The sequence below is a fragment of the Rhinichthys klamathensis genome, unplaced genomic scaffold (genome assembly GCF_029890125.1).
Source record: "Rhinichthys klamathensis goyatoka isolate OS25496 unplaced genomic scaffold, OSU_Roscu_1.1 h1tg000370l_1, whole genome shotgun sequence".
Classification (NCBI taxonomy): Eukaryota; Metazoa; Chordata; class Actinopteri; order Cypriniformes; family Leuciscidae; genus Rhinichthys; species Rhinichthys klamathensis.
This window is the reverse complement of record NW_026606878.1, coordinates 384,089-408,566: the sequence shown is the minus strand read 5'-3', so window position 1 is coordinate 408,566 and position 24,478 is coordinate 384,089. Positions and strand designations below refer to the sequence as shown.

Genomic DNA, 24,478 nt, shown 5'->3' with positions numbered 1-24,478 from the left:
AGTGGACCTAAAAGTAACTCAGAGGTCTGAGGTGTTTACTTAAAATATAACGTGTTGTGACCAATGTTCCATTCCAACACATCTATGCAAATGAACTCTACGTTTATGCTCAGTTTGATTTGTTTTTGAAACGATGTTCGTGTTTTTTAATAATTTTCACACATTTGGTTTTCAGTGAGTTTGTGTGCTATCATATCCTTATGTTCATTTTGTGTTTTTCCCCAGTTCCTTTATTTCTGTGTAAATGTTTAAACTTGTGTTCCAGTGCTGCTAAAAGAAAAAGAAAAATGAAAAAAGAGCTATTGCATACCTTCGGTTTTCATGTTGCTGCTATATCACAGAATCATTGAACGTGTTTTCATGGTGGCTGCATGTCTGTTTTCTGTTTGCATTTACACTGTCATTTATTTTACTGCAGACGGACCTTTAACATGCATGCAAGTGTTACTTTCATATCTGCACGAACAGTCTTGCCTCATTTGTTCAATGCTGTCTAACTTGACTGTTGTCTGACTTCTTTCCCTAGCTATTATATTAATATGTGTTATGAAACGTGTTATAAAACGCCTTAATTGCTTTCAAATAATGTTCCTGCCCACAGTCGCATTACTTACCTCACAGTACTTCAGTCAAGAGTATAGGGAGGAGGAGTAGGATTAAAAAGGGTAGTTGAACCTCTTTAACGAGCAGGTTACCCTACAGGTTAAACCTTCAACTTCTTTTATTAACTTGTCTTTCATCAAACATCTATAACTGCTTACCAGGTAGATGTAAGACCGGGGCAACACATTGTTTAGATACAAGATATTATTTTTATTTTATTTTGTTTGAATTATTTTGAAGCAGCCATCTGTTAAAAGTTCCACCTCCACATCCCAAAAAATCCAAAGAAGTGGCATTTCAGCAATACCATAATTATTTTCACCCTTTGACTGTTAAGTTTGAATATTCTCATTTTGGCCTATCACACATTCAATTCAATAAATATCCATTTGAATAAAACTGAGCAGTGTTTTGTTTTGTTAATTGCGAATACCACTGCAGTAGACAAGTAGGAGCCGAATGGCGCCCTTCTGTGGTGATTTATATGACTTATAGCAGAACGCTGTATACCGGTAATATAAATATCGCCCTCGTGTGGTGAGTTTTGTCAATTACACAATATGAAATTAAAAATAGACGGATTGAGATATTGATTCTAGCGGGCAGGTATGTAAAGTAGCCTATTATTTCTCAGTAACATTGTTCAGTGTCATTTATTTAATTAGTTACTCTTTTCGCCGCCGTCGGTCACAAAGAACTCGTGGTTCGTGATTCTTACAAACGGTTATCATAAAAAAAGGAGATTTTTTAAAATGTATTTTAATGGCAGGAATAAATATTCCATTTGAAATCCCGATTTGAATTTGAACGCGGTTAAAGAAAACGTTTGACACGTGATTATTATTATTTTGCCAGGCCAGGGGTATGGAAAACAAAACAATTTCCAGAAGTTACAATTTACAAACTGATTACAGGTGTACAAAAACAGGAACAGATATTAGAAAGCAACATTTGCAACTGGTAGTAAAAAACAAACAAAAAAAAACATAAGATGCAGCAGTGCACTTCCCAAAAATCACCACAGGAGGGCGACAGACTTCCATTCATTTAAGTGACGTCATTTCTCTGCAACACTTTGACTCATGAACCAGGAAGAACACCTGTCATTTTACTGTCTATGGTCATACATTTCATCTGCTCTTGCAAATCTGTATTATGCTGACGTTTGCATTAACGGTCGTTCGACAGTAAGTGAGCGCTTGTGTATTCTGTATGTTTGCTTTTGTTGTACATGCATACGAATGTTTATGATTTCTTTAGGTGATACGGTAGAGAGCACATGCATGATCTACATCTGTTCTGCTTATACGCATCACTAAATGTTTCCACGAATGCTTTATATTGCATATAAGTTAGTCAACGCTGTGATCGGACATGTTTTGTCTGTAACTTAGTTGATATAATGACCTCTACATGACATGGCATGTGAGCTGTCCCTCCTGAAGTGATTTATCACTCTTTATTATTATGTGCTCTTGTTTCCTAGTGGGGAAACACAATACAACAGAGATAAATTGCTTCAAGGTAAGTAAATACACGTGTTTTGTTAATGCTCAGTGGTTTCAATTGGTTAGCCTAGATGCCACGAACACCCAAAATATGATCATCGTCATGTGAGGGACTCCCATCTGTTTAGTTTCTTTACCCAATTTATATTGTGAATAAATAATATTATAAATACTATTGTGAAAATATTTCGTTTCTTTTAAAGGGACACATTCCTCCGCCTAAAATTAAAATAGAGTCATAATTTACTCACCCTGGTGTTCTAATAGCGCAAGCGGGATATATATATTTTAATCTCCTTTTGTGGTTCAACTAAAAGAAAGAATGACATTCTAGCGACCATCTTCAAGCTTTTAAAAAAAAGATGCAACGTTTTACAGAATGATATGCAACACATGCCGTATATTCCAAGTGTATATCAGAGTATACTAGAGTTATTTGCTTATTTTAATTTAATTTTTCTATTTTAATTTTGATATTGTAATCTATAATATACAATCATTTTATTTATTTAGTATTTTAAATTTGTACACTTTTTCTCTAAACATTTTCACGGACCCCCTAGTAGTCTACTCCTTGCATAATCCCTGCTCAAGATGTGCTGTTGACCTTTTTTGTATGTGGATGAATGTTTTTTTTTCTCAAATGTGTAGGTCAGGGCATTGACACACCGCTGTCAGAGACGGGACATAAGCAGGCGGCCGCAGCTGGCCGGTACCTCAAAGATCTGCATTTCACCAATGTCTTTGTCAGTAACCTGCAAAGAGCCGTCCAGGTGTGTGTGTGTGTGTGTGTGACTGCAACTGTTAGATTTTGTGAGTGATTTATCCATCATGTGAAATATAACTTCTTCTTCTCAAGACAGCTGAAATCATTTTAGGAAACAACCTCCATTCTTCTGCGACTGAGATGATATTGGATCCTTTTCTCAGAGAGAGGGTGAGTGTCTATCTTAACCAAGATTCGATATTTGTCACATGCACTGTTATATACACTAAACAGCTGGCAGGGAAATGTAAACTTGGTCAGCTGCATACTGTGCATTAAATATATAAATATTTGATATAATGTTAATGATAAGATTAACATCAGAAATAATATTGAACAAGATAAGTTATAATATTAATAAAACAAAATAGCATCTCTTCAATTTGGTATCCCATAAGAATTGCTGTAGTGTTAGTTCAAATGCACATGTGTGATGTATTGGTCAGGGTTTCGGGGTGGCAGAGGGAAGACCAAAGGAACATCTGAAGAACATGGCAAACGCAGCGGGTCAGGCCTGCCGAGATTACACGCCTCCCGGCGGAGAGACGCTGGAACAGGTAGAAATTGAGCCTTTCTCTAGGAAAACTAGTCTTGAATGTTGCCACATATGATGCCACTTAAATCCAGAGGGAAATCAGAAGTAGCTTATACACTGAATTTGGAGCAGCTGGCTGTTGTGAAAGTACTTTGTGAAGTACACAAGTTTAAAAGTTGGGGAAGATAACGTTTCTATTGAGCAAACATACAGTAATATTGTAAAATATTATTACAATCTAAAACAACTGTGTTCTATTGTAATATATTTTAAAATGTAATTTATTTCATGTGATCAAAGCTGGCTTTTCAGCATCATGACACCAGTCATAATAGGTCCCCTTTAAAAAAAAAAAATCATTATTCCAAACTTTTAAACTGTAGAATACATAACTATAAAATTTACTATTTAGTCATTTTCACTGTATTTTTTCCAAGAGCGTAGTGACTGTTCAGATTAAATGCTCTGACAGAAGAAACTGTTTCTGTGTTTATCCAGGTAAAGACACGCTTCAAGAAGTTCCTCAAATCCTTATATCAGTGCATGTTAGAGGAACACGGCTCATCTGACCAGTGTTCTGCATCCAGCTCTGGACCATCAGAACCAGAACAGCCTGTCATTGCTGGACTAGCCAGTGACGGAGTCCACAACGTACACGTCCATGCTCTGATCGTTAGTCACGGGGCGTTTATTCGTGTGTCTGTGCGTCACCTAGTAGAGGACCTGCAGTGCTGTCTGCCAGCAGGCCTGAAGATGAACCAGGTGTTCTCCCCGTGCCCGAACACTGGCATCAGCAGGTTCATCATCACCCTCCGCAGAGAGGAGAGCGCCCGCATCCAGTGTATCTTTATCAACAGAAAAGACCACCTGGATGATGTCAAAAACTCTGATTAACAGTATTATGTGACTGTTTGGTTTATCTGGCATTGCCAGTGTTTTTATTTATTGCTCCTTACAAATTCAACGACTGAAGCGAAAAGCACATATAAGTCTGTGTGATTGATTTTATTGTGTAAATTATTTAACTGCAGTGATTTATTTATCCCGTCCGCTGACTGAATGCAAACAATCGTGAGACGTCTTTTTGATGTTGTCCGTTATATAAGCACTTTATACTCGCACTACTGTGGTTTTGGCCTCTAAAATGCTGCAGTATTCACGCATACTGAACATGTATATTAATTTTTATGCAATAAAGAGATTCAGAGAAATGTAAAGCTAAGAAGGTTTGATTTTTCTTTACATTTGTGGTTAAATCTTGACTGTTTACTGTGTAATTTATGTGCACAGAAAATGTCAAATCTTGTGATGCTTTAGCTTTAAAGGGGCTATATGTAAAAAATGTAATGTATTAATTGCTTTTTCATTGCCAATGTGTGAACAACTTTATGTAAAGGACTCGGGACGGTTTTGCCCGTAAAATCAGATGAAATTGACGTTTACGCGCGCTCCCGAGAGCATCTGACTGACATACAATGGTCAGAATAATACCGAACCATTCTGTAGGTCTACTACTATAATTGCCATATTTCATGCACAGAAAAGGGATAAACTATAGTCTCACATAACCTAGATGTATAGTCTCAAATAACCTCTTTTTCTCATTGCTGTAATTTATGTTTTTGCTATTGAGAGGAAAGCACATAGGCCCTTTTACATATTCATTCTAAACAAATGTCGCTCAGTGGAAGGTGTCGGATGATAACAGTATATCGCTGCGAGGGCATTTCCAACTTATTTTTACTTCTAAGACGACAAAGAACTTTGACGTGAGTATATCGGAGCATTGAATCATTGTAGTGTTTCGTACGTTACGTGTACACGTGTTGTTGGCAGCAACTCATTTAACGACCACCAGTGTCGCTAATAACAAGGGTTTCTGAAATCATTAATTGTATTTTATATCTCCAGGTTGAATGTTAAATGTGAGTTGTGACATGCACAGAGGAATGTAAACATCATGTTACACTCTTAAGGGGAAAAAGGTTAGTTGGGGTTCTAATATATTTAGAACCTGAATTTTGAAGAACACATTATGCCAAAAAGGTTATAAGGAGAAATGTCCTAAATGATTGCATTATACTTTCATGGTTAACAGGTTATTTTTTCTGATGACAAAGTATGTTTGCAAGCTGTTTAATTTATAAAACTAAATAAAAATAACAAATGAATTAAAACAAAATCCATTAAAACATTAAGATGTCCTTCAAATACACCAAATATAACACATTCTGCCATAATGCCATTTTGAGATGGTGTTTGAAGATTTGTGGTTCCGTTGTTGTGTTTAATTGGTCTGTGCTATGTCATCCAGAAGATGGCGCTGTGCTACTGACCTCTGAAGGAGAGATGGGCCAACCTGCTGATGGAGAGAAGAACAGGACACGTCTCCGCTGCCGCCCACTCCAACAACAGGAAACTATCACCATCTTTGGTCCCTTATTTTCTCCCTGCCGACCGGCGAAGGAAACTTAGTGATCTTCTAAGGGTTGTCATTTTCCTGCCGGTAAGTGGGCGGCAGTTTGGTTGAGTTGGTCACGCAGGGGACCTGGACGGCTCAAATGTACCGACGTCCTACAATCCAAGCAGACGATAGACTAGTCTGTGGCCACACATTCTTCAACTCCTACAGAAGCTCCTAAAATATCTGCTCAGACAAATCACATTTACATTTTCTTACACACACACACACACATGCTGCATGAGTCATCGTGACCCATCAAAGCACTGCAGCATCTTCAGGTATGTTATTGTACAAGGTTTATACACGTGCACAACCTGTAAAGTAGCTGAAAATCAGATGTTACTTTTTTAGACAGAAAAATGCCACTTCTAAATAAAACCAGCAGTTTTATTTAGTTTCCACACAGTTAAGACACCCAAACAAAGTCATGTGCTCACAATGTTTTGTTCTATTGCAGTCCCACTTAAAGGAGAACTCCGGTCAATTTTAACATTGAGCTCATTTTTTTGTACATTTGGAGTGCTGTCAGTACAGACAAAAACGACAAAAATCGGTGTTGCCTACACCGTGTTATCCTCTTTTTAAAATTCGCACCCTGTTGACTTCAATGGGGCAAGTTCTAAACCTGCTTTTAGCCTCTTAACAACCTTAATGTGTCATTACAAGTGCACAGCCATGTGAGTGGTGTTATTAAGAGTGACCACGGTCAATCTGACTGCAGTAGATGTGCAAGATATTAATAAAAATGATGTTAATTTAGCCAGCTCACATACCTGTATTTACTTCCTGTTTTCGTTCGAAGTCCACAGTAGTCGATTGTCGAGTTCGCGCGCGTGATCATTGGTAACGAATATCATAGACATAATAAATACATAGACGCCCTATTGGCCGCTGGAGCGTACGTCAACGGCGCCGCCATGTTGGGGATGGCAACTTTCCCATACCTCTCATACCGGGAATTGAGAAAAATGCATGTTTTGTGCGCTGTTTGGGGCTGTACACATCGCCACACAATGGAAAATAGCTTTCGAGGAATTACCTTTCACAAGCAAGACTGAACGTTTGTTTTTGGTTGTATTTGGTCATGATTTAATTAGTAATAGTAACGTTCAGAGGATAAATTTAAAAATACTACTGTTATTGTGTCACGAAATGTAGTTTTAATAGTTTTTCAGTCGACAATGTAGTTGTTTAAAGCTCAAATATGTGGTTTGTTTATAAAGATAGCGCCTATTTAAAAATTTGATCTGACGTTTTCGGAGTTGTAAGATGCGCTCAGCGCTCGTCTACCCCGCCTGGAACAGCCGTCCCTCGGCCAGTGCTTTTGAAGTTTTGCCGCTGACTCGGATGTCTGTAGTCTAGTGGTTAAACATGAGATATAATTCGTCTTGTGTATATCTAACGGGCGATCTTTGGTCTCATTAATCTATAATGGTTCCCTGGCAAATCGTTTTGGCTGAGGGCAAAGTGAAGTTTCATAACTTTATATTTAGGCTATTTAAACATTGTATCCTGCTGTATGTTTGACTGAAGCTACTTCTGTTATAATGGCTATTACTGATCAATAAAACTGAAATTTAACAAAAAGAGTTAAACATTAAAGTCACTATTTAACTTATTTTTTATTGTGTATATTCTGTAATTGATATTTCTTATTCTATTGCTATTATAGTATTATTAATAAACTATGCTATTATCAATATTTTTATGATTGTATTATTGTACTTATGATATTATATAATTATACTAATCATTACTATTTTATTTGCTGTATACTATTTGTTTATTTTATTGACTAAACTATTTACTATTACTTTTCACTTTATGTTATATACTATTTGCATTGCACTGTAGTTGTACCATAACCTATTATTATAAAGGATCCATCAGTTATCTTTGTTATTGCTAAAATCTGGTCAATCACAGAAAATGCTTTTTCCACAATAAGAAAACTTAAATTATATCTCAGTATGGGGGTCTTCACCATTCTTATCCAAGAATAAAAAGCCAGATACATGACAAGCCTGAGCTTTGACCATTCTTTATTAAAAAAAAATATTTTACAAGTCTAACTATCGAGATTTTAAATAACTAGAGATGGAACTTTTTGTACACCACATACAAACCACTGAAATCGGTTGATAAATGTAAAAACAGTTTGTTTTTATCCAGAAAAAACGCAGCTCCCCCGTTTACTTACATTTGATTACAGTGCAGTCTTGCCCTCAGCAAAATGGCGGACCCGTTGACGTATCGCAGCAACGTTCCAAAGCGGACAATACACAAGTTTACGCGCCAAATCATGGGCGCCGCCATAACTCTACTTAAATGCACTTCATTTCCGCCGGAAGAGGTTTGCACACAGCGTCTGCCGGTGTACACAGCGACGGTTCCACGACTGGAGATGGCGTTACTATCCCCCACCCGAATTCAGTGCAGAACACTAACATGACGACGTGGCCCAGCATAACGTACAGCGAGATTTGCTCCTACTTCGTGCAATCCATGGCAATAGATGGAAAAGCAATTGGACAATCTGAAAGCCGTCGAGGCATATCAATATCTGCACAGCAACAAAGTCGGTTGTGTCATGTCATACACAGCTAGATAAAACAGACATAACGTGCAAATAACTATCAGTTTATGTCCGTGGTAATAGCAAATGTATCTGTGTGTTACTTTAATGTTTCTTTTAACATAATAACAACAATTGTGGCTAAATAAGTGTTTGCAGTTTATAGCTTAATCAGGGAAGACATTTACATGATTATAGGAAATAAAAGAAGCATGTTGTTGCGGATGGAATACGTGTTTGTATTTGGAAAACGGACTGTAACCTATAACATGACTTACTGCTGAGCTATAAATAAAGACATGATCTCTTTTGCAATTATCCTTATGACTCTGCATTGTTTTACCTGCTGTGTACCAACCAACCATTTTACCGGTTAAAATACCTTTAAATGTCGAAACTAACCCCTTAAAATGCAGTAGCCTATTCTACTTACAACAAAACGATTGAAGCCTCTACTTATTGCAATAAATAATGCAATCACTTTTCGGGACCGTGCCGGATCTCCGGCGTGCGGCCGTGAGAAAAATATTTTCCCGATTCATTTTTGTCCAGCTTTAACGTGTTAAAATATTTAATGCAAACGCAACATCTGTTCTTTCTGTCATCCTTTTGCTAGGGTTATGACCATTCTCTTATTCACGCAAATGCTTTAACCACTCATGCGCGACAAGACAAAAGAGAACGCGCTGTCAGTGAATGTCCTCCTGACGATCCGAACTATATCATAGGCTTCTTAGCTAGAGTGCAAAGTGTGTGTGTGTGTGTGTGTGTGTGTGAGCCATGATGATAATAATTAGGCGATCGAACTGTGTGTGAGAGAGAGGCGCGGGCGCGATACTGTGTGAGTGTGTTTGTGTGTAAACAATGGAGCGCATGGACCTCTTCGTAGCTGGTTTGCGGTCGTAGAACTCTCTATCTAACCACTCGTTCAGGTGCTTTCTCGAGTGTTTACAACCAACTATCACACACATCGTTCCCGAACCACCTTTCTTCATGTTGTAATTGTTATGTCACTGCGATATCAGCGCTTTGTCGGAGCTAGCTAGCAAAACAAACCCAGCCCGCCAGAACGGAAGTGGGTTGCATCGACGGGAGGAGTTTAGGATGTAGAGCGGAAACGGCTCATAAACTTGTGTATAGGGCGTCTATGTATTTATTATGTCTATGACGAATATAACTAATGATCGCGCGCGCGAACTCGACAATCGACTACTGTGGACTTCGAACGAAAACAGGAAGTAAATACAGGTATGACCAGCTGCTTTGCTGGTTGTCAATCTGACAGTAGATCAAACCAGACTGTGAAAACCAGCTATAGAGGCCAGATAAGAAAACCACATTGCACAGTTTTTCAATTGTGTAATCTTAAATTCATATGTAATTGTATAATTTAATTTATTCCAGAATTTAATATGATTGCATTAAGTAGGGGAGACCGGGGACGGTTGTAACACGGGGCTAGTTGTAACACTACCAATTCCACCAATCAGGGATAAGATAGGAGTCATGTGACAGTTTCAGTTTCCTCAGGCTTCCTTTACGATCTCACACGGAGGTTTTTGAGGTTTTCAAGTCTTTGTTGCAATCTCTCCTGAAGCTACAGCAGAAAATCTAATTCTGAGATAAGAAAATAAAAAAACATAACAAGATAATATTTTGTTTAGTACTTCTACCGTTGTAGATAATGTTGTATGAGTTATATCAGGTCAAACTGTAGTTTCTATAGTAAAGAATGGTGTATCAATCTCCTGGTAATTTCAAAGCACCATGCTAATACAGCTAGTTAAACAATTGTGACAGTGGCGGGGTAGGTTGTAACACGTGTTTTGAAAGTGTTATTGTGTTAGTGTATAAGTCCATTGTGACTTAAAATGCATTTCATTTGTTTGTTCTTGTCACCATTGTGACGTAAAATGCATTTCATTTGTTTGTTCTTGTCACCATTGTGACTTAAAATGCATTTCATTTCTTTGTTCTTTTTCACCATTGTGACTTAAAAATGCATTTCATTTGTTTGTTCTTGTCACCATTGTTTACACATGCACAAACACGAAATATGCACATACACCCCCCATATTCACACATATTTTATTGTTGCAGCCATTCATTTAAAATAAAAATGATGTTGTGGCATATCACTTGGAATACCCTTAGTTTTTGTGCATTTTGTCTACCTGTTACAACTTACCCCAGTATGTGTTACAACCTACCCCAGTAGTGGGGTAGGTTGTAACAAAGGACCACCTTGTATTCATGATCATCTCACAAAGTCTGTGATATATTTTGAAGAAATTTAAATTGTTGCCATTTGTAGTAGACAAATATGGGTACTTTGCCTAAAAGTTTCAGACGTGTAGCTAAAAAAAAAAGGTCGTTTTAGGTGCTGAAGAAAAAAGTGTTACAACCGTCCCCGGTCTCCCCTACAATGCAAAAACACTTTGTATTTTTTTGTCTTGTTTTTCTTTTCAAATATCTAAAAATTCTTAAAATCAAGATTTACTTTTACTTTACATTTAAAAGGGAAATGGGTTACGATAATAAGCCTTGTTTTCTGAAAAAAAAAAAATCATAATAAATGTATTGAGTTAAATATCTGTCAGTTAAGAAAAAGAGGCTACTTAATTCAGAGGGAAACCAAGATTATCTTTCTCTATTTTTAATCTTTTTTAAAAAATAAAATAAGATACCTTAAGTAATTTTGCTTCTCAAGTAAATGTATTTTAATTTAAGAATGTTTAGATATTTGTATAACAAGATAAAACTACTAGTACTAAGAAAATATATATTTTTTCTCAGTTTATTAATTTACAGAACTGACTTCCCTTGTCTTCTAAACACTTAAATTATAAATTAAATAATAACTGGCATGACATGAGGAAATGTTTCACTTCTCATCAGAACTGAAAAAGCCCGTTCACACCAAGACCGACTGCTCGAGCTCTTTCAAGCAGGGTGGATTCTGATTGGCTGTCATTAATCGTTTTCAGAACGAAAATCGTTCTGAAAGTGATTCTAACCATATTGTTTCTCTGTGCCATTATCGTTATAGTTGTGGTGTGGGCTCTGCTATTCTTTTATATTTAGAAATATTTTTAGAACTATATCTTTATCGTTATAGTTATCGTCTTTGTTGTGAACGGGCCTTAACTCTGAGGAAACTGAATGGGACCTTCTACAAATATGCGCTTTCACCTGAAGAAGTAGTTGTAATTACTCTCTTGCTGTCAGTCTGAGCCTTGTTGGTGAAACTCCCCTATTACCACCTCTGAAAGCAGAGTTTATAGTTCTTAATTTCTGCCATTTCTGCTGTATAGTCCGTAGTGATATTTGAGCCTCAGTGGTTTGATGACACAGCACAGCAACACTCTCATGGGACCTGTGAAATGAACAATCAATAGGATTTGCTTAGCACCTTCATTAATCACATACTGAAAGACTAATGGAGCATAAAGAAACCACATCATACTACTACTAATTAGATCAGAATCCATTTTTTTGTTGGAAATACGAATTTGGAATGTCGTTAATGATGGAAAGAAGAGCAATTTTATTTCCAGAACTGTGAGCGGTGTTTATCTTGAATATCAAACTAAGAAAAAGGGCTGACGGATGTAAGGTAACATCCTGTCTGATAGCATGATGGAGGACGTGGTGGTGAAGAGGTGTATTTATAGAGTGACTTTTGAAGGGTGCATGCTAATGCTGATCTCTTCAGCACATTTCCAGCTCATAATTAGAGCTGTTTAATTTGCGGGTACTGATTGTACTTCCTGTGCTCTCTATAAAAGGCCCCAAGGGCTGGACCGGGCTTTTTGGATATCCGCTTTTTGAGGGCTGTGGAACGCTCCGGTGCTCCTGTAACCCAGGAATTGCTCGAGGTCAGTTTTCCCCAGAAACAAACCGCAGTGTGACCACACTGGATTGTGCCACAGACCATGGTGGGGGCATTGTGGGTAGAGAAAGCTAGTGGTGCATTGTGTTCCGGAGTTTATTTTCCCTCGGTGTCTCTAAACGGTTGCTTTTGAAGACTTTTTTTTTATGCAGAACACGGACTGCTGTGCAGCCTGTCTGCTAATTGCCTTGATAAGAGAGAGAGGCTGTGGATTTATGTGTGTAGGTGTGAGAGGATGTAAAAACAAGTTAATTTTGAATGCAAATTCCAAATTTTCTTCTTTTTAAAAAAAAAAAATCTTGGTTAAAGGGCTTTAAAACATCCTGCAAGGTTCATAGCTTAAAACATCCTCCTCATTATAAACTGCATTTATTTAATCAAGCTCCAAAAGCGTCTCGTTTGTATATTGTGGGATCTGTGATGTCATATGGGCAAATGCATTTGGATATGCATATACACCATAGACCCCGCCTTTCTGGGAGCCTATGCTCTGATTGGTCAGATTTACAGTTACAGTTTACAGTTATGCATTTGGCAGACGCTTTTATCCAAAGCGACTTACATTGCATTTCATGGTACACATTTACAGTCTTATCAGTTCTTGCTTTCCCTGGGGGAAACATTTTTACCAAACTGCTGGACCAGATGGACCAAACAGCTATATTACACACTGCATGAATGTTTAATATTCAAAAAAGCATTTTAAAAATTGTATAATATATTATTATTATTCTGTGTGAAGTATCAGTAGCTCCACAATAGCAATTGCAGTGTCATATTCACACACCGGATCCAGTTTGCAGATTGGATTCAATAATCTACTTTTATCAATGGAATGTGTTTAAGCTTCCATCCTACCTTAATTTAATTTAATTTAAATCAATTATCTAAGTTTCCTGTGTTTTGCATTTCCTGACTCATTTTTGCTTGGCTGGGAAATAAAAAAAGAACTAAGATGGAAATTTACTCTTTTAGTTGACTAGAGAGTGCATGATTGCTTTTATAACTTTTTGTATAATATTGATTTTCCAAGCAACTGAAGTTTTCTGATGTTGCATTCTGAAAAGTTTAATATATATATTTTTTATATTTGTCTAGGACATCTATTGGATAAGTTTTTCCGTATTTCTGCTGGGTGTGATCTGTGCAGATGCCATGCCAAAATGAGTGACAACGTCCCAGTGCTGCAATGCAGTAAATTAATAGCGGTTCCACTGGACAGAAGCTCTCCGCCCTTTACACCAGCAGAGGGCGATACCGGTGATGAAAGGTACCTAAATCACTCCTGTTGTGCTGTAAGCAAACATTTCTATTAAAGGCTACACCAGATCTTCAAGCTCACACACGTTTTATAAAACGGGATAGAATAATTTAGAGAGAGAAAACTAACTAAAAGATTACAGAAATACATTTCTAATACTTACTACTAATGTTGGCGCTTTTGTTTTCCCATCAAAAATGAAGATCATTGGTTTTTGTTAATTAAGGAAATGATTAAACTTTCAGTAGGCTATTATATTCACTTAATTGTTCACTTAATTGAATATTTTGAAGTAGAAGGACTAAAACAGTATTTCTTGCTAAACATACTATAAACATGCTAGGCTAATTATATTGATTATTAAATGCACAGTATACAATGGGAAAAAACAGTAAATAGTATTCCTATAGTAAAAATATAAAAAAAAAATAGTATATAAATAGTATAAAATAGTATTTCTAGAGGAAAAAAACTCCCCACTTTGACTTCATAGTTCTTTTAAAGTCACCATGAAATAAAAGAGACAATTCTTGTTTTTTATGAAATATTGTGGTATTTATTATGAATGATTTATCCGTGCACATCTTTTTTTTTTAAATCCATGTGCCTCAGTAATCTATAATCAAAATAACTTCCCCTCCCTGTTGTAGCGACATCTCTTCTCTTCTCTTCTCTTCTCTTCTCTTCTCTTCTCTTCTCTTCTCTTCTCTTCTCTTCTCTTCTCTTCTCTTCTCTTCTCTTCTCTTCTCTTCTCTTCTCTTCTGTCATGCCTGGCGTGAGGGCGGGGCAACTTGTCACTTTTGTGTTGTTTGAGAAGCCGTTTCACATTCGGATAGGGGGGAAAAGACTATCGCAACTCTTTTTTCCCCCTCAGTAGCCCCAATGGAAAACCTGTTTTTGTCTCTGACACTTAATTTTGAAACACAATAAAGAAAAAGAAATTACTTTTAAGAATGTGAACTGATCCAACTGTTGCTTTTATAACAAAGTCTGTTGCTCCATCTAGAGTCATTGTGACCTCTTTATGGCTGTAGGGAATATATTGTAATTCACAAGGGCTGTTTTGGTTTGGGAAATCTTAATGAGTTTCTAGAGAGTGTTATCTTTAATGATGATTAATGAATGCATTCCAGTTACTGTCTCCGTAATGAGATATTTATTATGTAAATGATTGCTGCTGCTGCAGTGCCTATTGGCACAGGGACAGAATCAGTGTCGTGGATGAGTCACTCCCCTCGCTCACTTTGTGTGTGTGTGTGGCCTGGTAAACCCTATGGGGACACAAAGTTGGCAATATCTGAAATCCTTGTCTTTATGGGGACGTTTTTTGGTCCCCATGAGGAAAACAGTTTACAAATCATACTAAGTGATGTTTTTTGAAAATGTAAAAATACAGAAAGTTTTCTAGGTATAGGGTTAGTGTAAAGGGCATAGACTATACCGTTTGTACAGTATAAAAGTCCCCATTAAACATGAAAACGCAACATGTGTGTGTCCCTTCATCAAACAAAGTGCCCTGATCTACTCATCTGCCCACCAAAGCCCCGACCACTTGTCCTTTGGTGCAGTTGGTCCCTCTATTGCTGAAATGACAGAATGGAAAGAGGTGGATACACCCACCGTACACCCGCATCAGAGTCGGCAACACCATTCTCGCCTGTAGGGAGTGAGAATGTGTAAAGTGGCGCAAGGATGTCTAACAGAATGCCTTTCATTCCAGGGCTGGGCAGTGGGAGCCGGGTGCTGGTGTAGAGTTCAAGGGAATGCTGGGGGATCGCTGGGGTTGTGTCTTGCTGACTCAGCAGAAACCCTCCGCTGACATCATTCTGCTTTTCCTTTATTGTTTGTCAGAACGAAATGCTCCAAAAAATAAATTGCCTAAACTAGTCACTTTAGTGCAGCCTGTTTCTGTGCAAACAAGTTATTCCGGCAGGATCTGTGAACTTTGTAGCAATGCTGGTTGAGATGAGGGCTGTTGCATCTGACTCTATGCACTGAACCGTGATGTCTGTACCGTGAAGGTATATATATTAGGGGTTGTTATGGTAGGGATGTAGCGGTACATGTATTCGTCCCGAATCGTCACGGTGGCAAGCTGCTGTTTTTATCATAAATTTTACAGATTTGTTTTTTTAAAGTATCAATTGATTATTTATACATTTATAACACAATATCTTGTAATCGTGCGTCTGACTAGATCAGAGTGCATATGAGGACGATCCATACTTAACGCCTGATGTCACGCTGAGACTCACACAGTGACTCATATAATGAATGTTGAGAGGTGAGATTGAATAAAATGACTGTGCACTTTTCAGCTCACGAGAAAAAGAAGCAGACAGCATCAGGCTGTTCTCAAACAGAGAAACAACAGCGCAAAAAGCTTAAACACTGGAAAATAATCAGGATTCTGAACTCGATCAGCAGAAGTAAAGTGACCTTTGTTTTTAAGGTGGACAGAAATTTTACCTGAGTCATTGTGCTGTGAGTTTCAGCTGTGCTAATAGTGTGCGCAGAGCTGAGCTCCTGCTCTCTGCAGGGGTCAGATGTTCTCTCTTGAGTTCTTGTCAGCTCATGAACACACTGTGCTTTTAGTGCTGTTCTTGCAGCTCGGCCTGGCACACAAAATCCCTGCCACAAGAGGAACTTCACCACTGCAGAAACCACTTTACATCACTGCTGGTGATATATATATATATATATATATATATATATATATATATATATATATATATATATATATATATATATATATATATATATATATATATATATATATATACAGTGTTGGGAAAAGTTACTTTTAAAAGTAATGCATTACAATATTGCGTTACTACATAAAAATTAACTAATTGTGTTACTTTTTATGGTAAGTAATGCGTTACATTACTTTTGCGTTACTTTTTCACACCTAGGTGGGCTTGCTTGTTTGTTTTTTTTATAACAACAAAACATTTTTCTATTTTTGCAAATGTAAAGGCCTATTCACACCAAAAGTGAAATGAATAAGCCTTAGCCTGAAGGAAATGCAAATTCACACCTGTTATAATTTTTACTTCGTTTCAACACGTTTACTTCAGCAATAAAAATTGTAAAACAATTAAACACAAATGTAAGGTTTATCTTTAGTCATTTTTGCTTGTTAATATGGTTGAAGGGGGTGTTTTATTATCTTAAAATGTCTTATTATTATGAATGTTGAAAACAGTTTTTATATTTTATATTTTAATATTTTGTGAAAACAGTTATCCATTTTTAAAAAATTATAATTTTTTATGATTATTTCATGAAGAAAGATCAAAAGAACCCCATTTATTTGAAATGAAAATCTTTTGTAACATTACAAAAATGTCATTTGTGATCAGTGAATTTTTTCCCCAAAAATCTTACTGATCCCAAACTTTTGAATAGTATAATATATATATATATATATATATATATATATATATATATATATTTTTTTTACCTGAGTAATTTTATATAAAATTACTGAGGTGTGTGTGTATATATACATATACACTTATTGTATTTTAACCCCAATACCTTGTAGCGTTTGTATTGTAGCTGCCCATTTTTATATATTTGTGAATCAATATTTACAAAAATTGCATCAATCAACCATTTGTATTAAATCCATTATTTCACACCAGTCTGTTTTCTGAGCGCCTTTTTTGTGCTTTTTAAGAAAAATAAAAGGTGGAATGAAGGCGGTCGTGCCACTTTTCAATGTTGAATTATTGATCAGCTGTGTCAGCAAGATCACAGGCCTGACTCATATCCATCTCTGCCATTCCAATGGACACTTTTACAGACTGCCAGCTTCACTTTCAGCAGAGTGCCATCATGCAGATTGTTCTAGTCCCTGAGCTCACAGCTCGTTTTTAATGAACGGCTGGATGAATACATGTTAAAGTGGAGCATATGCTGCTGAAGAGAATGCCATTTGCGCGGCGTGTTAAATGTTAAACGTCCGCTGATGCTCCTGATGTCATGCATGAGTAATTCTCTCCTGGATTTCAGTGGCTCTCCTCAGCTGTCATTTCAATACCACCTAAACCCATGTTAATAAAAATCTAATTGAAAGGGTTTGAAACCACAGATCCAGTTACCGGGTTTGTGACAAACCCGCCTTGCACAAGGCCCTGAGGGGTTACTATATTCTTCAAAACAATTATATTCTATATTCGATAGTGTTTGTGTGTGTATGTGTGCTACTGCTATGTTCTGCCTCTAACAGTATTCACATACACCATTAGAAGCTGTTGGAAGTGATTTATTAATCAAAGCTTCTGCTTTTTCCTCAGAGAAATGATTGAGTGAGTCACAGGCTGTTGAATCCTATCCCAGGTAAACTGAAGAGATGTGCAGCGGATGATTGGGTGCGGCGTAATCTGTCTGAACTTGAGAGGTAATGACAGCTGAATGCAGAAACTCTCACACGTTTCTGCTTTGATCTTAGTTTTGCTCTGTTATCAACATGGACGTGTGGAAATCATATGAATTATGCCACGGGGTGGGTTTGCTGTGCAGTGCATCAGCTTTAATGCATTTATATGGGATATTAAAAGCGCCATATGATTGTGTTCCTGGAAAAATCGACTTTTTTTTTTTACACTGTGTTACATGCATAGACGTAAAGGCCCTGCAACGACATCACTGATGCTGATTATTGTAACATTGAATGCTGGTCTGCTCATGTTGGTGCGGAGGGAGTCAGAAGGGTTCAGGTATTTTACTGATTTTAGAATTCTTTGCTAATTAGACTGTCACTGTTTAGCAAGATGTGTGACAGCTGATGACTACTCAGCGACAAATGTTCAAGTCATGACTTTTAATTTTATTGCTACACACTGCAGTTCTTCTTAGAGCAATTAACCTGAATGACAGTTGTCAATCTTAAAAGGATTCTAAGGTCACCATGAAAGCAAAACTAACCATTCTTTGTTTTTTATGGAATAGGCTATTGCAGTATTTATTGTAAAAGATTAATCCATTAATCCACATAATGTGCCCTCCTAATCTTTAATCAAAATAACTTCCCATCCCTCTTGACAACCTGTCACTCATATTATGACTTAATGGTTGTGGTTTGCTATTATTTAGAATGTACGTATTTTAGTTGTATAATTGTATACTCCTGATATTTGTTGATTTCGGAGTATAATTATTCTGCTATAATAATGTGATTGGCGCTTTTCACACTGCCAACAACAGCGCCTCCCCAAGCGTCATCCAGCCCGCGTCCGCTGTACTCTATGCGCACCTGGGGAGCCGCGTAGCGAAGCGCAGCATCTGCTGACGTCCGGACATCGCGCGCGGTCCGAACATTCTTGAAGGTGCGTTTTCTCAGCATCATCACCGTGACATCAAGAGACAGGCAGCCTCCCGGAAAATAAAACCATCACGCTGCACGAGGCGGGGGACGTTATATGATCGGCAAGCATTGTGGGAGCGCAATATTCTGGAATTGGGTCGTTGTGTAAACTTCCTGCACAAACAGCCTGGGATGTGACAGACAGGGGTGCCATTGCTCTCCGATGACAAGTGGACTGTTTTTACACCATCCTTCTAAATAAGGAAGCAGGGCTGTCAGACATATGACCACCGTCCCGATTTGGGCGCTGCCAGAGTGCCCATCGCATCCCATGATCGCGCACAAGCCGTCCAATAAGGTTCAGCATGCGACCCCCATTTCACACGTGGAGTGACAGCAGCGTCCCATCATCATCAGACCGGCCAGTTCTTCTCGCCGCTTGCAACTTTCTCTCTTTCTCTCTCTCTCTCTTCTGCCTCCCCTCCCCTAATATGATGTCATGTAAGGATGAGGGTGGATTCTGAGGTGAGATAGGGATTTTGGTGAGTGGCATTCTCCACGACACGAGGCTTCGGAGTTACAAAACATGATCATCACCTTCTCCACCTCAAGTTGTGTCTCTGCGCTCTCTGCCCGTTCTTCTGCTGCTCTCATCTCGGGCCACCGTCGCATGCCCGAAGTCCTGACCTGCCTCGCTAAATTAAGCCTGCACCACCATGCCGAGGGAAGAAAAACTAGAAGAGGGGTATTTTTAGTGCCATTAATTTTGACCACGTGCCCCGAAGGTAAACCCGATGGCCATTGCGCAAAGGTTCCTCATCAGTATGTCCTGCGAGGCCAACGCGCAACACTGGCCAAGGACTGCCGTTCTGCTCTTTGGATTGCTCCTAGTTGGGATTGTGTCCTCCAGTCCGCTTCCGAGTTGGACTAATAGGACAACTTTATTGGAGAAGCGATGGGAGAGCCTGTTCTCCCGCTCCGTGCTGGGGATCTCTGGAGAGAGACCGGAGCCAAACTGGGAGAATGACTATTTGCTGGGCATCAAAAGAGTGCGGAGGCTGTACTGCAATGTAGGCATCGGGTTTCATCTTCAGGTCCTCCCAGACGGCAAGATAAACGGTGTACATAATGAGAACCAGTACAGTGAGTTCATGGAATAATGCAATCATTAATTGCGCATAGCTCCGTATTCTTTATAGGCGACACTTGCAGTGTGCTTGCACTGCCCGCTGTCTTTGGAGGCGAAGACAAATCTATTAAAACACACCGTATCCATTAGTGCTAAATAACTGCGCGGGCTTAAACATGACATGAATGCTGGGACGGATATAGATGCCAACTTATTTTTACACCGGCTCCTTGAGCGGCCCAGAAGCGCTTAGAACATGCACTCAAAGTGTGAGGGATGTTCATCTTTTGGCAATAATGTAGTAGCCTAGTGGCGCGAGAGGCCATTTGCGCATCCACAATTGGCACCTGCAGAGGTTCCACCCACCGCATGCCTTGTTGTTCTGAGTCACGCGGAGCCGCTTTGTTGTGTGTAACATGCTTGTTCTGTTTGATCAGGTCTCATAGAGATCTCCACTGTGGCCAGAGGAGTGGTTAGCCTGTACGGAGTGAAAAGCAAGCTGTTTGTCGCAATGAATAGCAGAGGAAGGTTGTACGGAACGGTAGGTGTGCGCAACTGTTTCCCTTCATTCTGCCTGCTGCCAATACAACGAGGCTTTGCATCCCCGAAGACATCGAGTGTGTGTGTGCGCGCGCGCGTGTGTGTGTTAAACAGGTGATGCTTCCATTGTGCGTTTTCAAGTAATTGATGATCCATGCATTTGGCTCGTGCGAGGGGGGCTCGTACCCGACTACTAATACGTAGTGTTTACGGCGTGCATGGATGTGTGCTGCATTCAATTTTTCATGCATCATAAATATAATGTGCTCTGGTTTGTTGACGTTTGCAACTGCTGCACGGCTTTTGCAAATTATTATTAAACGAATTTCAGGGTGCATTAGATCCAGGCACAGCGCCAAAGCAGCTTGCAAGCACTAACAAAAGGTTTATAATAATTACTTGCATTAAGCCTATAAACAAACACCTCATTCCTTTTTATTCGCTGGCTGGTAGTTGTAATATAGATCAGGTTATTAGTAAGAGTAGTCAGACATGTAATGTGTAAGCCTAATTGAAGTTTTCATCTATATTTCATGTACTGTCTAAGAACCCTCAATAACAGCACTAAAAATGTGTGTGTAAATTAAAATGTGTTGTGGAGCTGCTTGCATTTACACGTTGTTGTTTTGAATTGTTAATAGCAGTAGTAGTGATTATTAGTCATTTGCATTTAATTCTTTACACTTAGTATAAAGTGTGTCCCATGCAGGTTTGAAAAGAAAATGATAGACTTAGCTGAAGTTTGGCATATGTGTGACAAGCGCAGTGCAACACTGGTCCTTTGGGCCCCATGAGCACATGACAGTTCAGTCCAAAAACTGCTGAGTGTTTCAAGAGCATCTCCTGGAGAAGCAGAGATAAAGTAGACTGTTCCACAGGCCGGCCTAGCAGTCGTCAGTAAAACAATTAAAGTGATTTTTACTTAAAAGACCTGTTTGGGATTAGTATATGAGGTTAATACTTCAGGTTAATGGTTTTCTTGTAGTCAAGTGGAACCAGACTAAAGTTTAAAGTTGCTTTGCTTTTGTGTGCATTTTCTCAATATGTTGTCCATTTACCCGGTGTTAAGCAAAATCAAGCCATGATAATTTGAGAAACGGATAATATCAAGAGGTTAGATCTATTTGTACTCGCAGATCTAATTAAACTCGTTTCTGTTTATTGCCAAGGCAACAAATTAATTACTCACCCTTATGTCTTTCCAAACTCGTAAGACTGTTGTTCATCTTCCAAACACAAATGAAGATCTTTTTGAGGAAAAAAGATCTATCCCTCCATTGACAGCTACGCAACTACCACTTTGACGCTTAAAAATATTCATAACGAGATCATAAAACGAATCCATATGAAGCGATCGATTTAGTCCGTATTTTCTGAAGAGACACGGTTGCTTTATGAACAGATTTAATTTAGGCTTTTATTCACATATAAACATTGAAAACGTCAATTGGTTTTCGCACGTCAAGCGAACATGCTTCTGTTTACCACAACTGATGTGTGCATTGATAAATGTGAATAAAAGCTTCAATTCAATCTGTTCATCATATAAAGCGTTCGTGTCTCTTCAGAAAATTTGGACTAAACCGCTCGATGTGTTCACTAAGTTTTTCATTTGTTTTCATTAATTTGTTTCAAAAATTTGCATCTGACCGAATGCTGGCATTCACATCCCTTCACTTGTCCTCCTTTCAGGCTACCTTTAAAGATGAATGCAAGTTCAAGGAGACCCTGCTGCCAAATAACTACAATGCCTACGAGTCCTCCATTTACAAGGGATTCTATGTCGCTCTCAGCAAACACGGCCGAGTGAAGCGAGGCAACAAGGCCACCACCGCCATGACGGTCACCCACTTCCTCCCTCGAATATGAGCAGACTCTTGCAATAGTTCTTCATTTGCACTGGTCTCCCCGAGAGATCTGAAAACTGACACACGAACATTACAAGGAACTGCAAGAATATCACCAAAATAGTACTTATTCTTTTTTTTATATGTATATTTGGATAGGCCAGCTTTTTATTAGAATCTCTGAATATGCTATCCGTCGCTGCTTCTTTCTTTCTTTTATTTATATATATATATACAAACATATATATTGACTATGGATGTGGAGGCTCCCCAGCCTTCCTTTCCCTAGTCAGGTGCTTGCCAAGAATTGAACAGACTCTGGGATGGATGATGGAAGTCCTCCTCTGCTTTTTACAGTTCTCGGCTTATTACCTCAAAGAGCTACCTAGATGGTTTAAATGGATGCATGAAGTTACGCAGAGACGAACGCTTGTTTATTTTTAGTTCTGTCTGAGCCGACACAAGCATAACGAGTCCTTATTTTTGTAACTTTGACAGTTATTTTGTTGTTTTTCCTCATGCTGTAGGGTTGTGTGAGCACTTAAAAGAAAGCAGATCTCTCTTGCTGCATGTTGCGCTGAGGTGCCTTGGCATTCCCGCACACCGCCCCTTTAACATGCATGCTCTGAACGCCCCGGGGCGTCAGAAATAGGGCTGATATGTTAGCCAGGGCCCCGCGGGGACTCTCCCACAAAGGCCCCGAAGAGGGGCGAGGGGGAGGGGTGTGCATCTCTGCTTTATTTTACCTTTCTCTAATCAGAGAACGTCGTATGAGGTGCGAGAGTGACTCATGAAGAGGCTGCGTTCAGCATCGTCTGCTGTCGACTAAACGTGATCTTTTCTAGCAGAATCCCTGTTGGAGCTTTGAGGCTGTACGTTTTATTTGGACTAGAATTTCTTATGTTTTTGCAATTGAAACTTTTTTATAAAGAAAACGGGGGGAAAAAAATGTGAAATCCACAGGGGAACTGATGCAAGCGCACACTGAAAATGGCTGGTTCAATTATACTATTGCTTATCACAGGTTTGCCTGAACAAAAGGAGCACTTGAAAATAAGCTTTAAGCATTGCTGTGAATGAGAACGTCTTCTAAACCAATGAAAATACTGTAAATACTGACTGTGCACTGAAGAAGCCAGTAGCCCTGAGCTTTTGTCGCTTGTTGCTAAAGGCACACTGCCATCAATGATGGTATCTGATTCAAGGGAATACGTGCAGTATATATTTATTTATTTTTGCTTCTGGTGTGAGTGTATGTGTGTGCGCACCTGTCCATGTGGATGCCTGTTTGTGCGTGTGTGTGAATCCTGGTAGAGGAGGACAGTGGAGCCTGGACTCTTTCCTGTTGCTGCAGAGGCACTGCAGTGGCACCCGTTGCTGCTGCTCTATGCAAATGTAATTACAGGGTAGACGCTGTGGCATCCAAACTGAGGGACGCTCACTGTTTTTGTATGATTTTGGTTCGCCTGCCTTTGTTTGCATCAGTTTCTGTCACCAAATGTTGCCCCATCGTTAAGGCAAGACACTTCAGGCAATAACATTGTTTTTTTCACTGGTCAATTTTGAGATTTTGGGCTACTTGGCTTTCCATACTGTGTTGTTTTGGACTAAGAATGCATCTAAAATAGACGCTACACTTGATCTTTTTGCGCCTGTAGATTTCAATTACAATACATTTTTTACTATTGCTAGTGGACAGACATATTTAAAGGCTGTGAGGTCTTTCTCCACTTCAGCAGCACTTTAAAGCCCAAAGTGGCGGTCGACTCGTGCGCTCTAGAAAGTTTCATCTTTGTCCAGTGTCTGTGCTATTTTTCTCCTGAAGTTATGACCGATTAAAAATGTCTTTGTATTCTTTTAAACTAAAGGTGTGGCTATCTCTTAACCCCCTCACACAAGCGCTTGTCAATGCGGGCATCTGTTGTTGTTGCAGTCTCCGGTATTTTGTAGTTGTTGTTTCGTCTCTTTAGTTTAGTTTTTTATACTGTGAAACAACGGCCGGGCCATTGTTGCCACCTTTTGGGACAACTGATTAGTGCAAAAC

The 24,478-nt window shown here is 38.8% G+C and overlaps 2 protein-coding genes across 2 annotated transcripts; both read left to right on the top strand.

Annotated features, from left to right (window-relative positions):
* Window positions 1-1,701: 1,701 nt before the first annotated feature.
* tigarb (TP53 induced glycolysis regulatory phosphatase b) lies at window positions 1,702-4,629 on the top strand. The gene is made up of 6 exons (XM_056233524.1): window positions 1,702-1,790; window positions 2,090-2,127; window positions 2,763-2,884; window positions 2,971-3,048; window positions 3,324-3,434; window positions 3,911-4,629. The coding sequence occupies exons 1-6, from the start codon at window positions 1,759-1,761 to the stop codon at window positions 4,304-4,306; spliced, it is 777 nt and encodes a 258-aa protein (XP_056089499.1). The 5' UTR covers window positions 1,702-1,758; the 3' UTR covers window positions 4,307-4,629.
* A 14,232-nt stretch (window positions 4,630-18,861) lies between these two features.
* On the top strand, window positions 18,862-22,929 carry fgf6b (fibroblast growth factor 6b). Its single transcript, XM_056233530.1, has 3 exons — window positions 18,862-20,061; window positions 20,485-20,588; window positions 22,280-22,929. The coding sequence occupies exons 1-3, from the start codon at window positions 19,713-19,715 to the stop codon at window positions 22,454-22,456; spliced, it is 630 nt and encodes a 209-aa protein (XP_056089505.1). The 5' UTR covers window positions 18,862-19,712; the 3' UTR covers window positions 22,457-22,929.
* The last annotated feature ends 1,549 nt before the right edge of the window (window positions 22,930-24,478 follow it).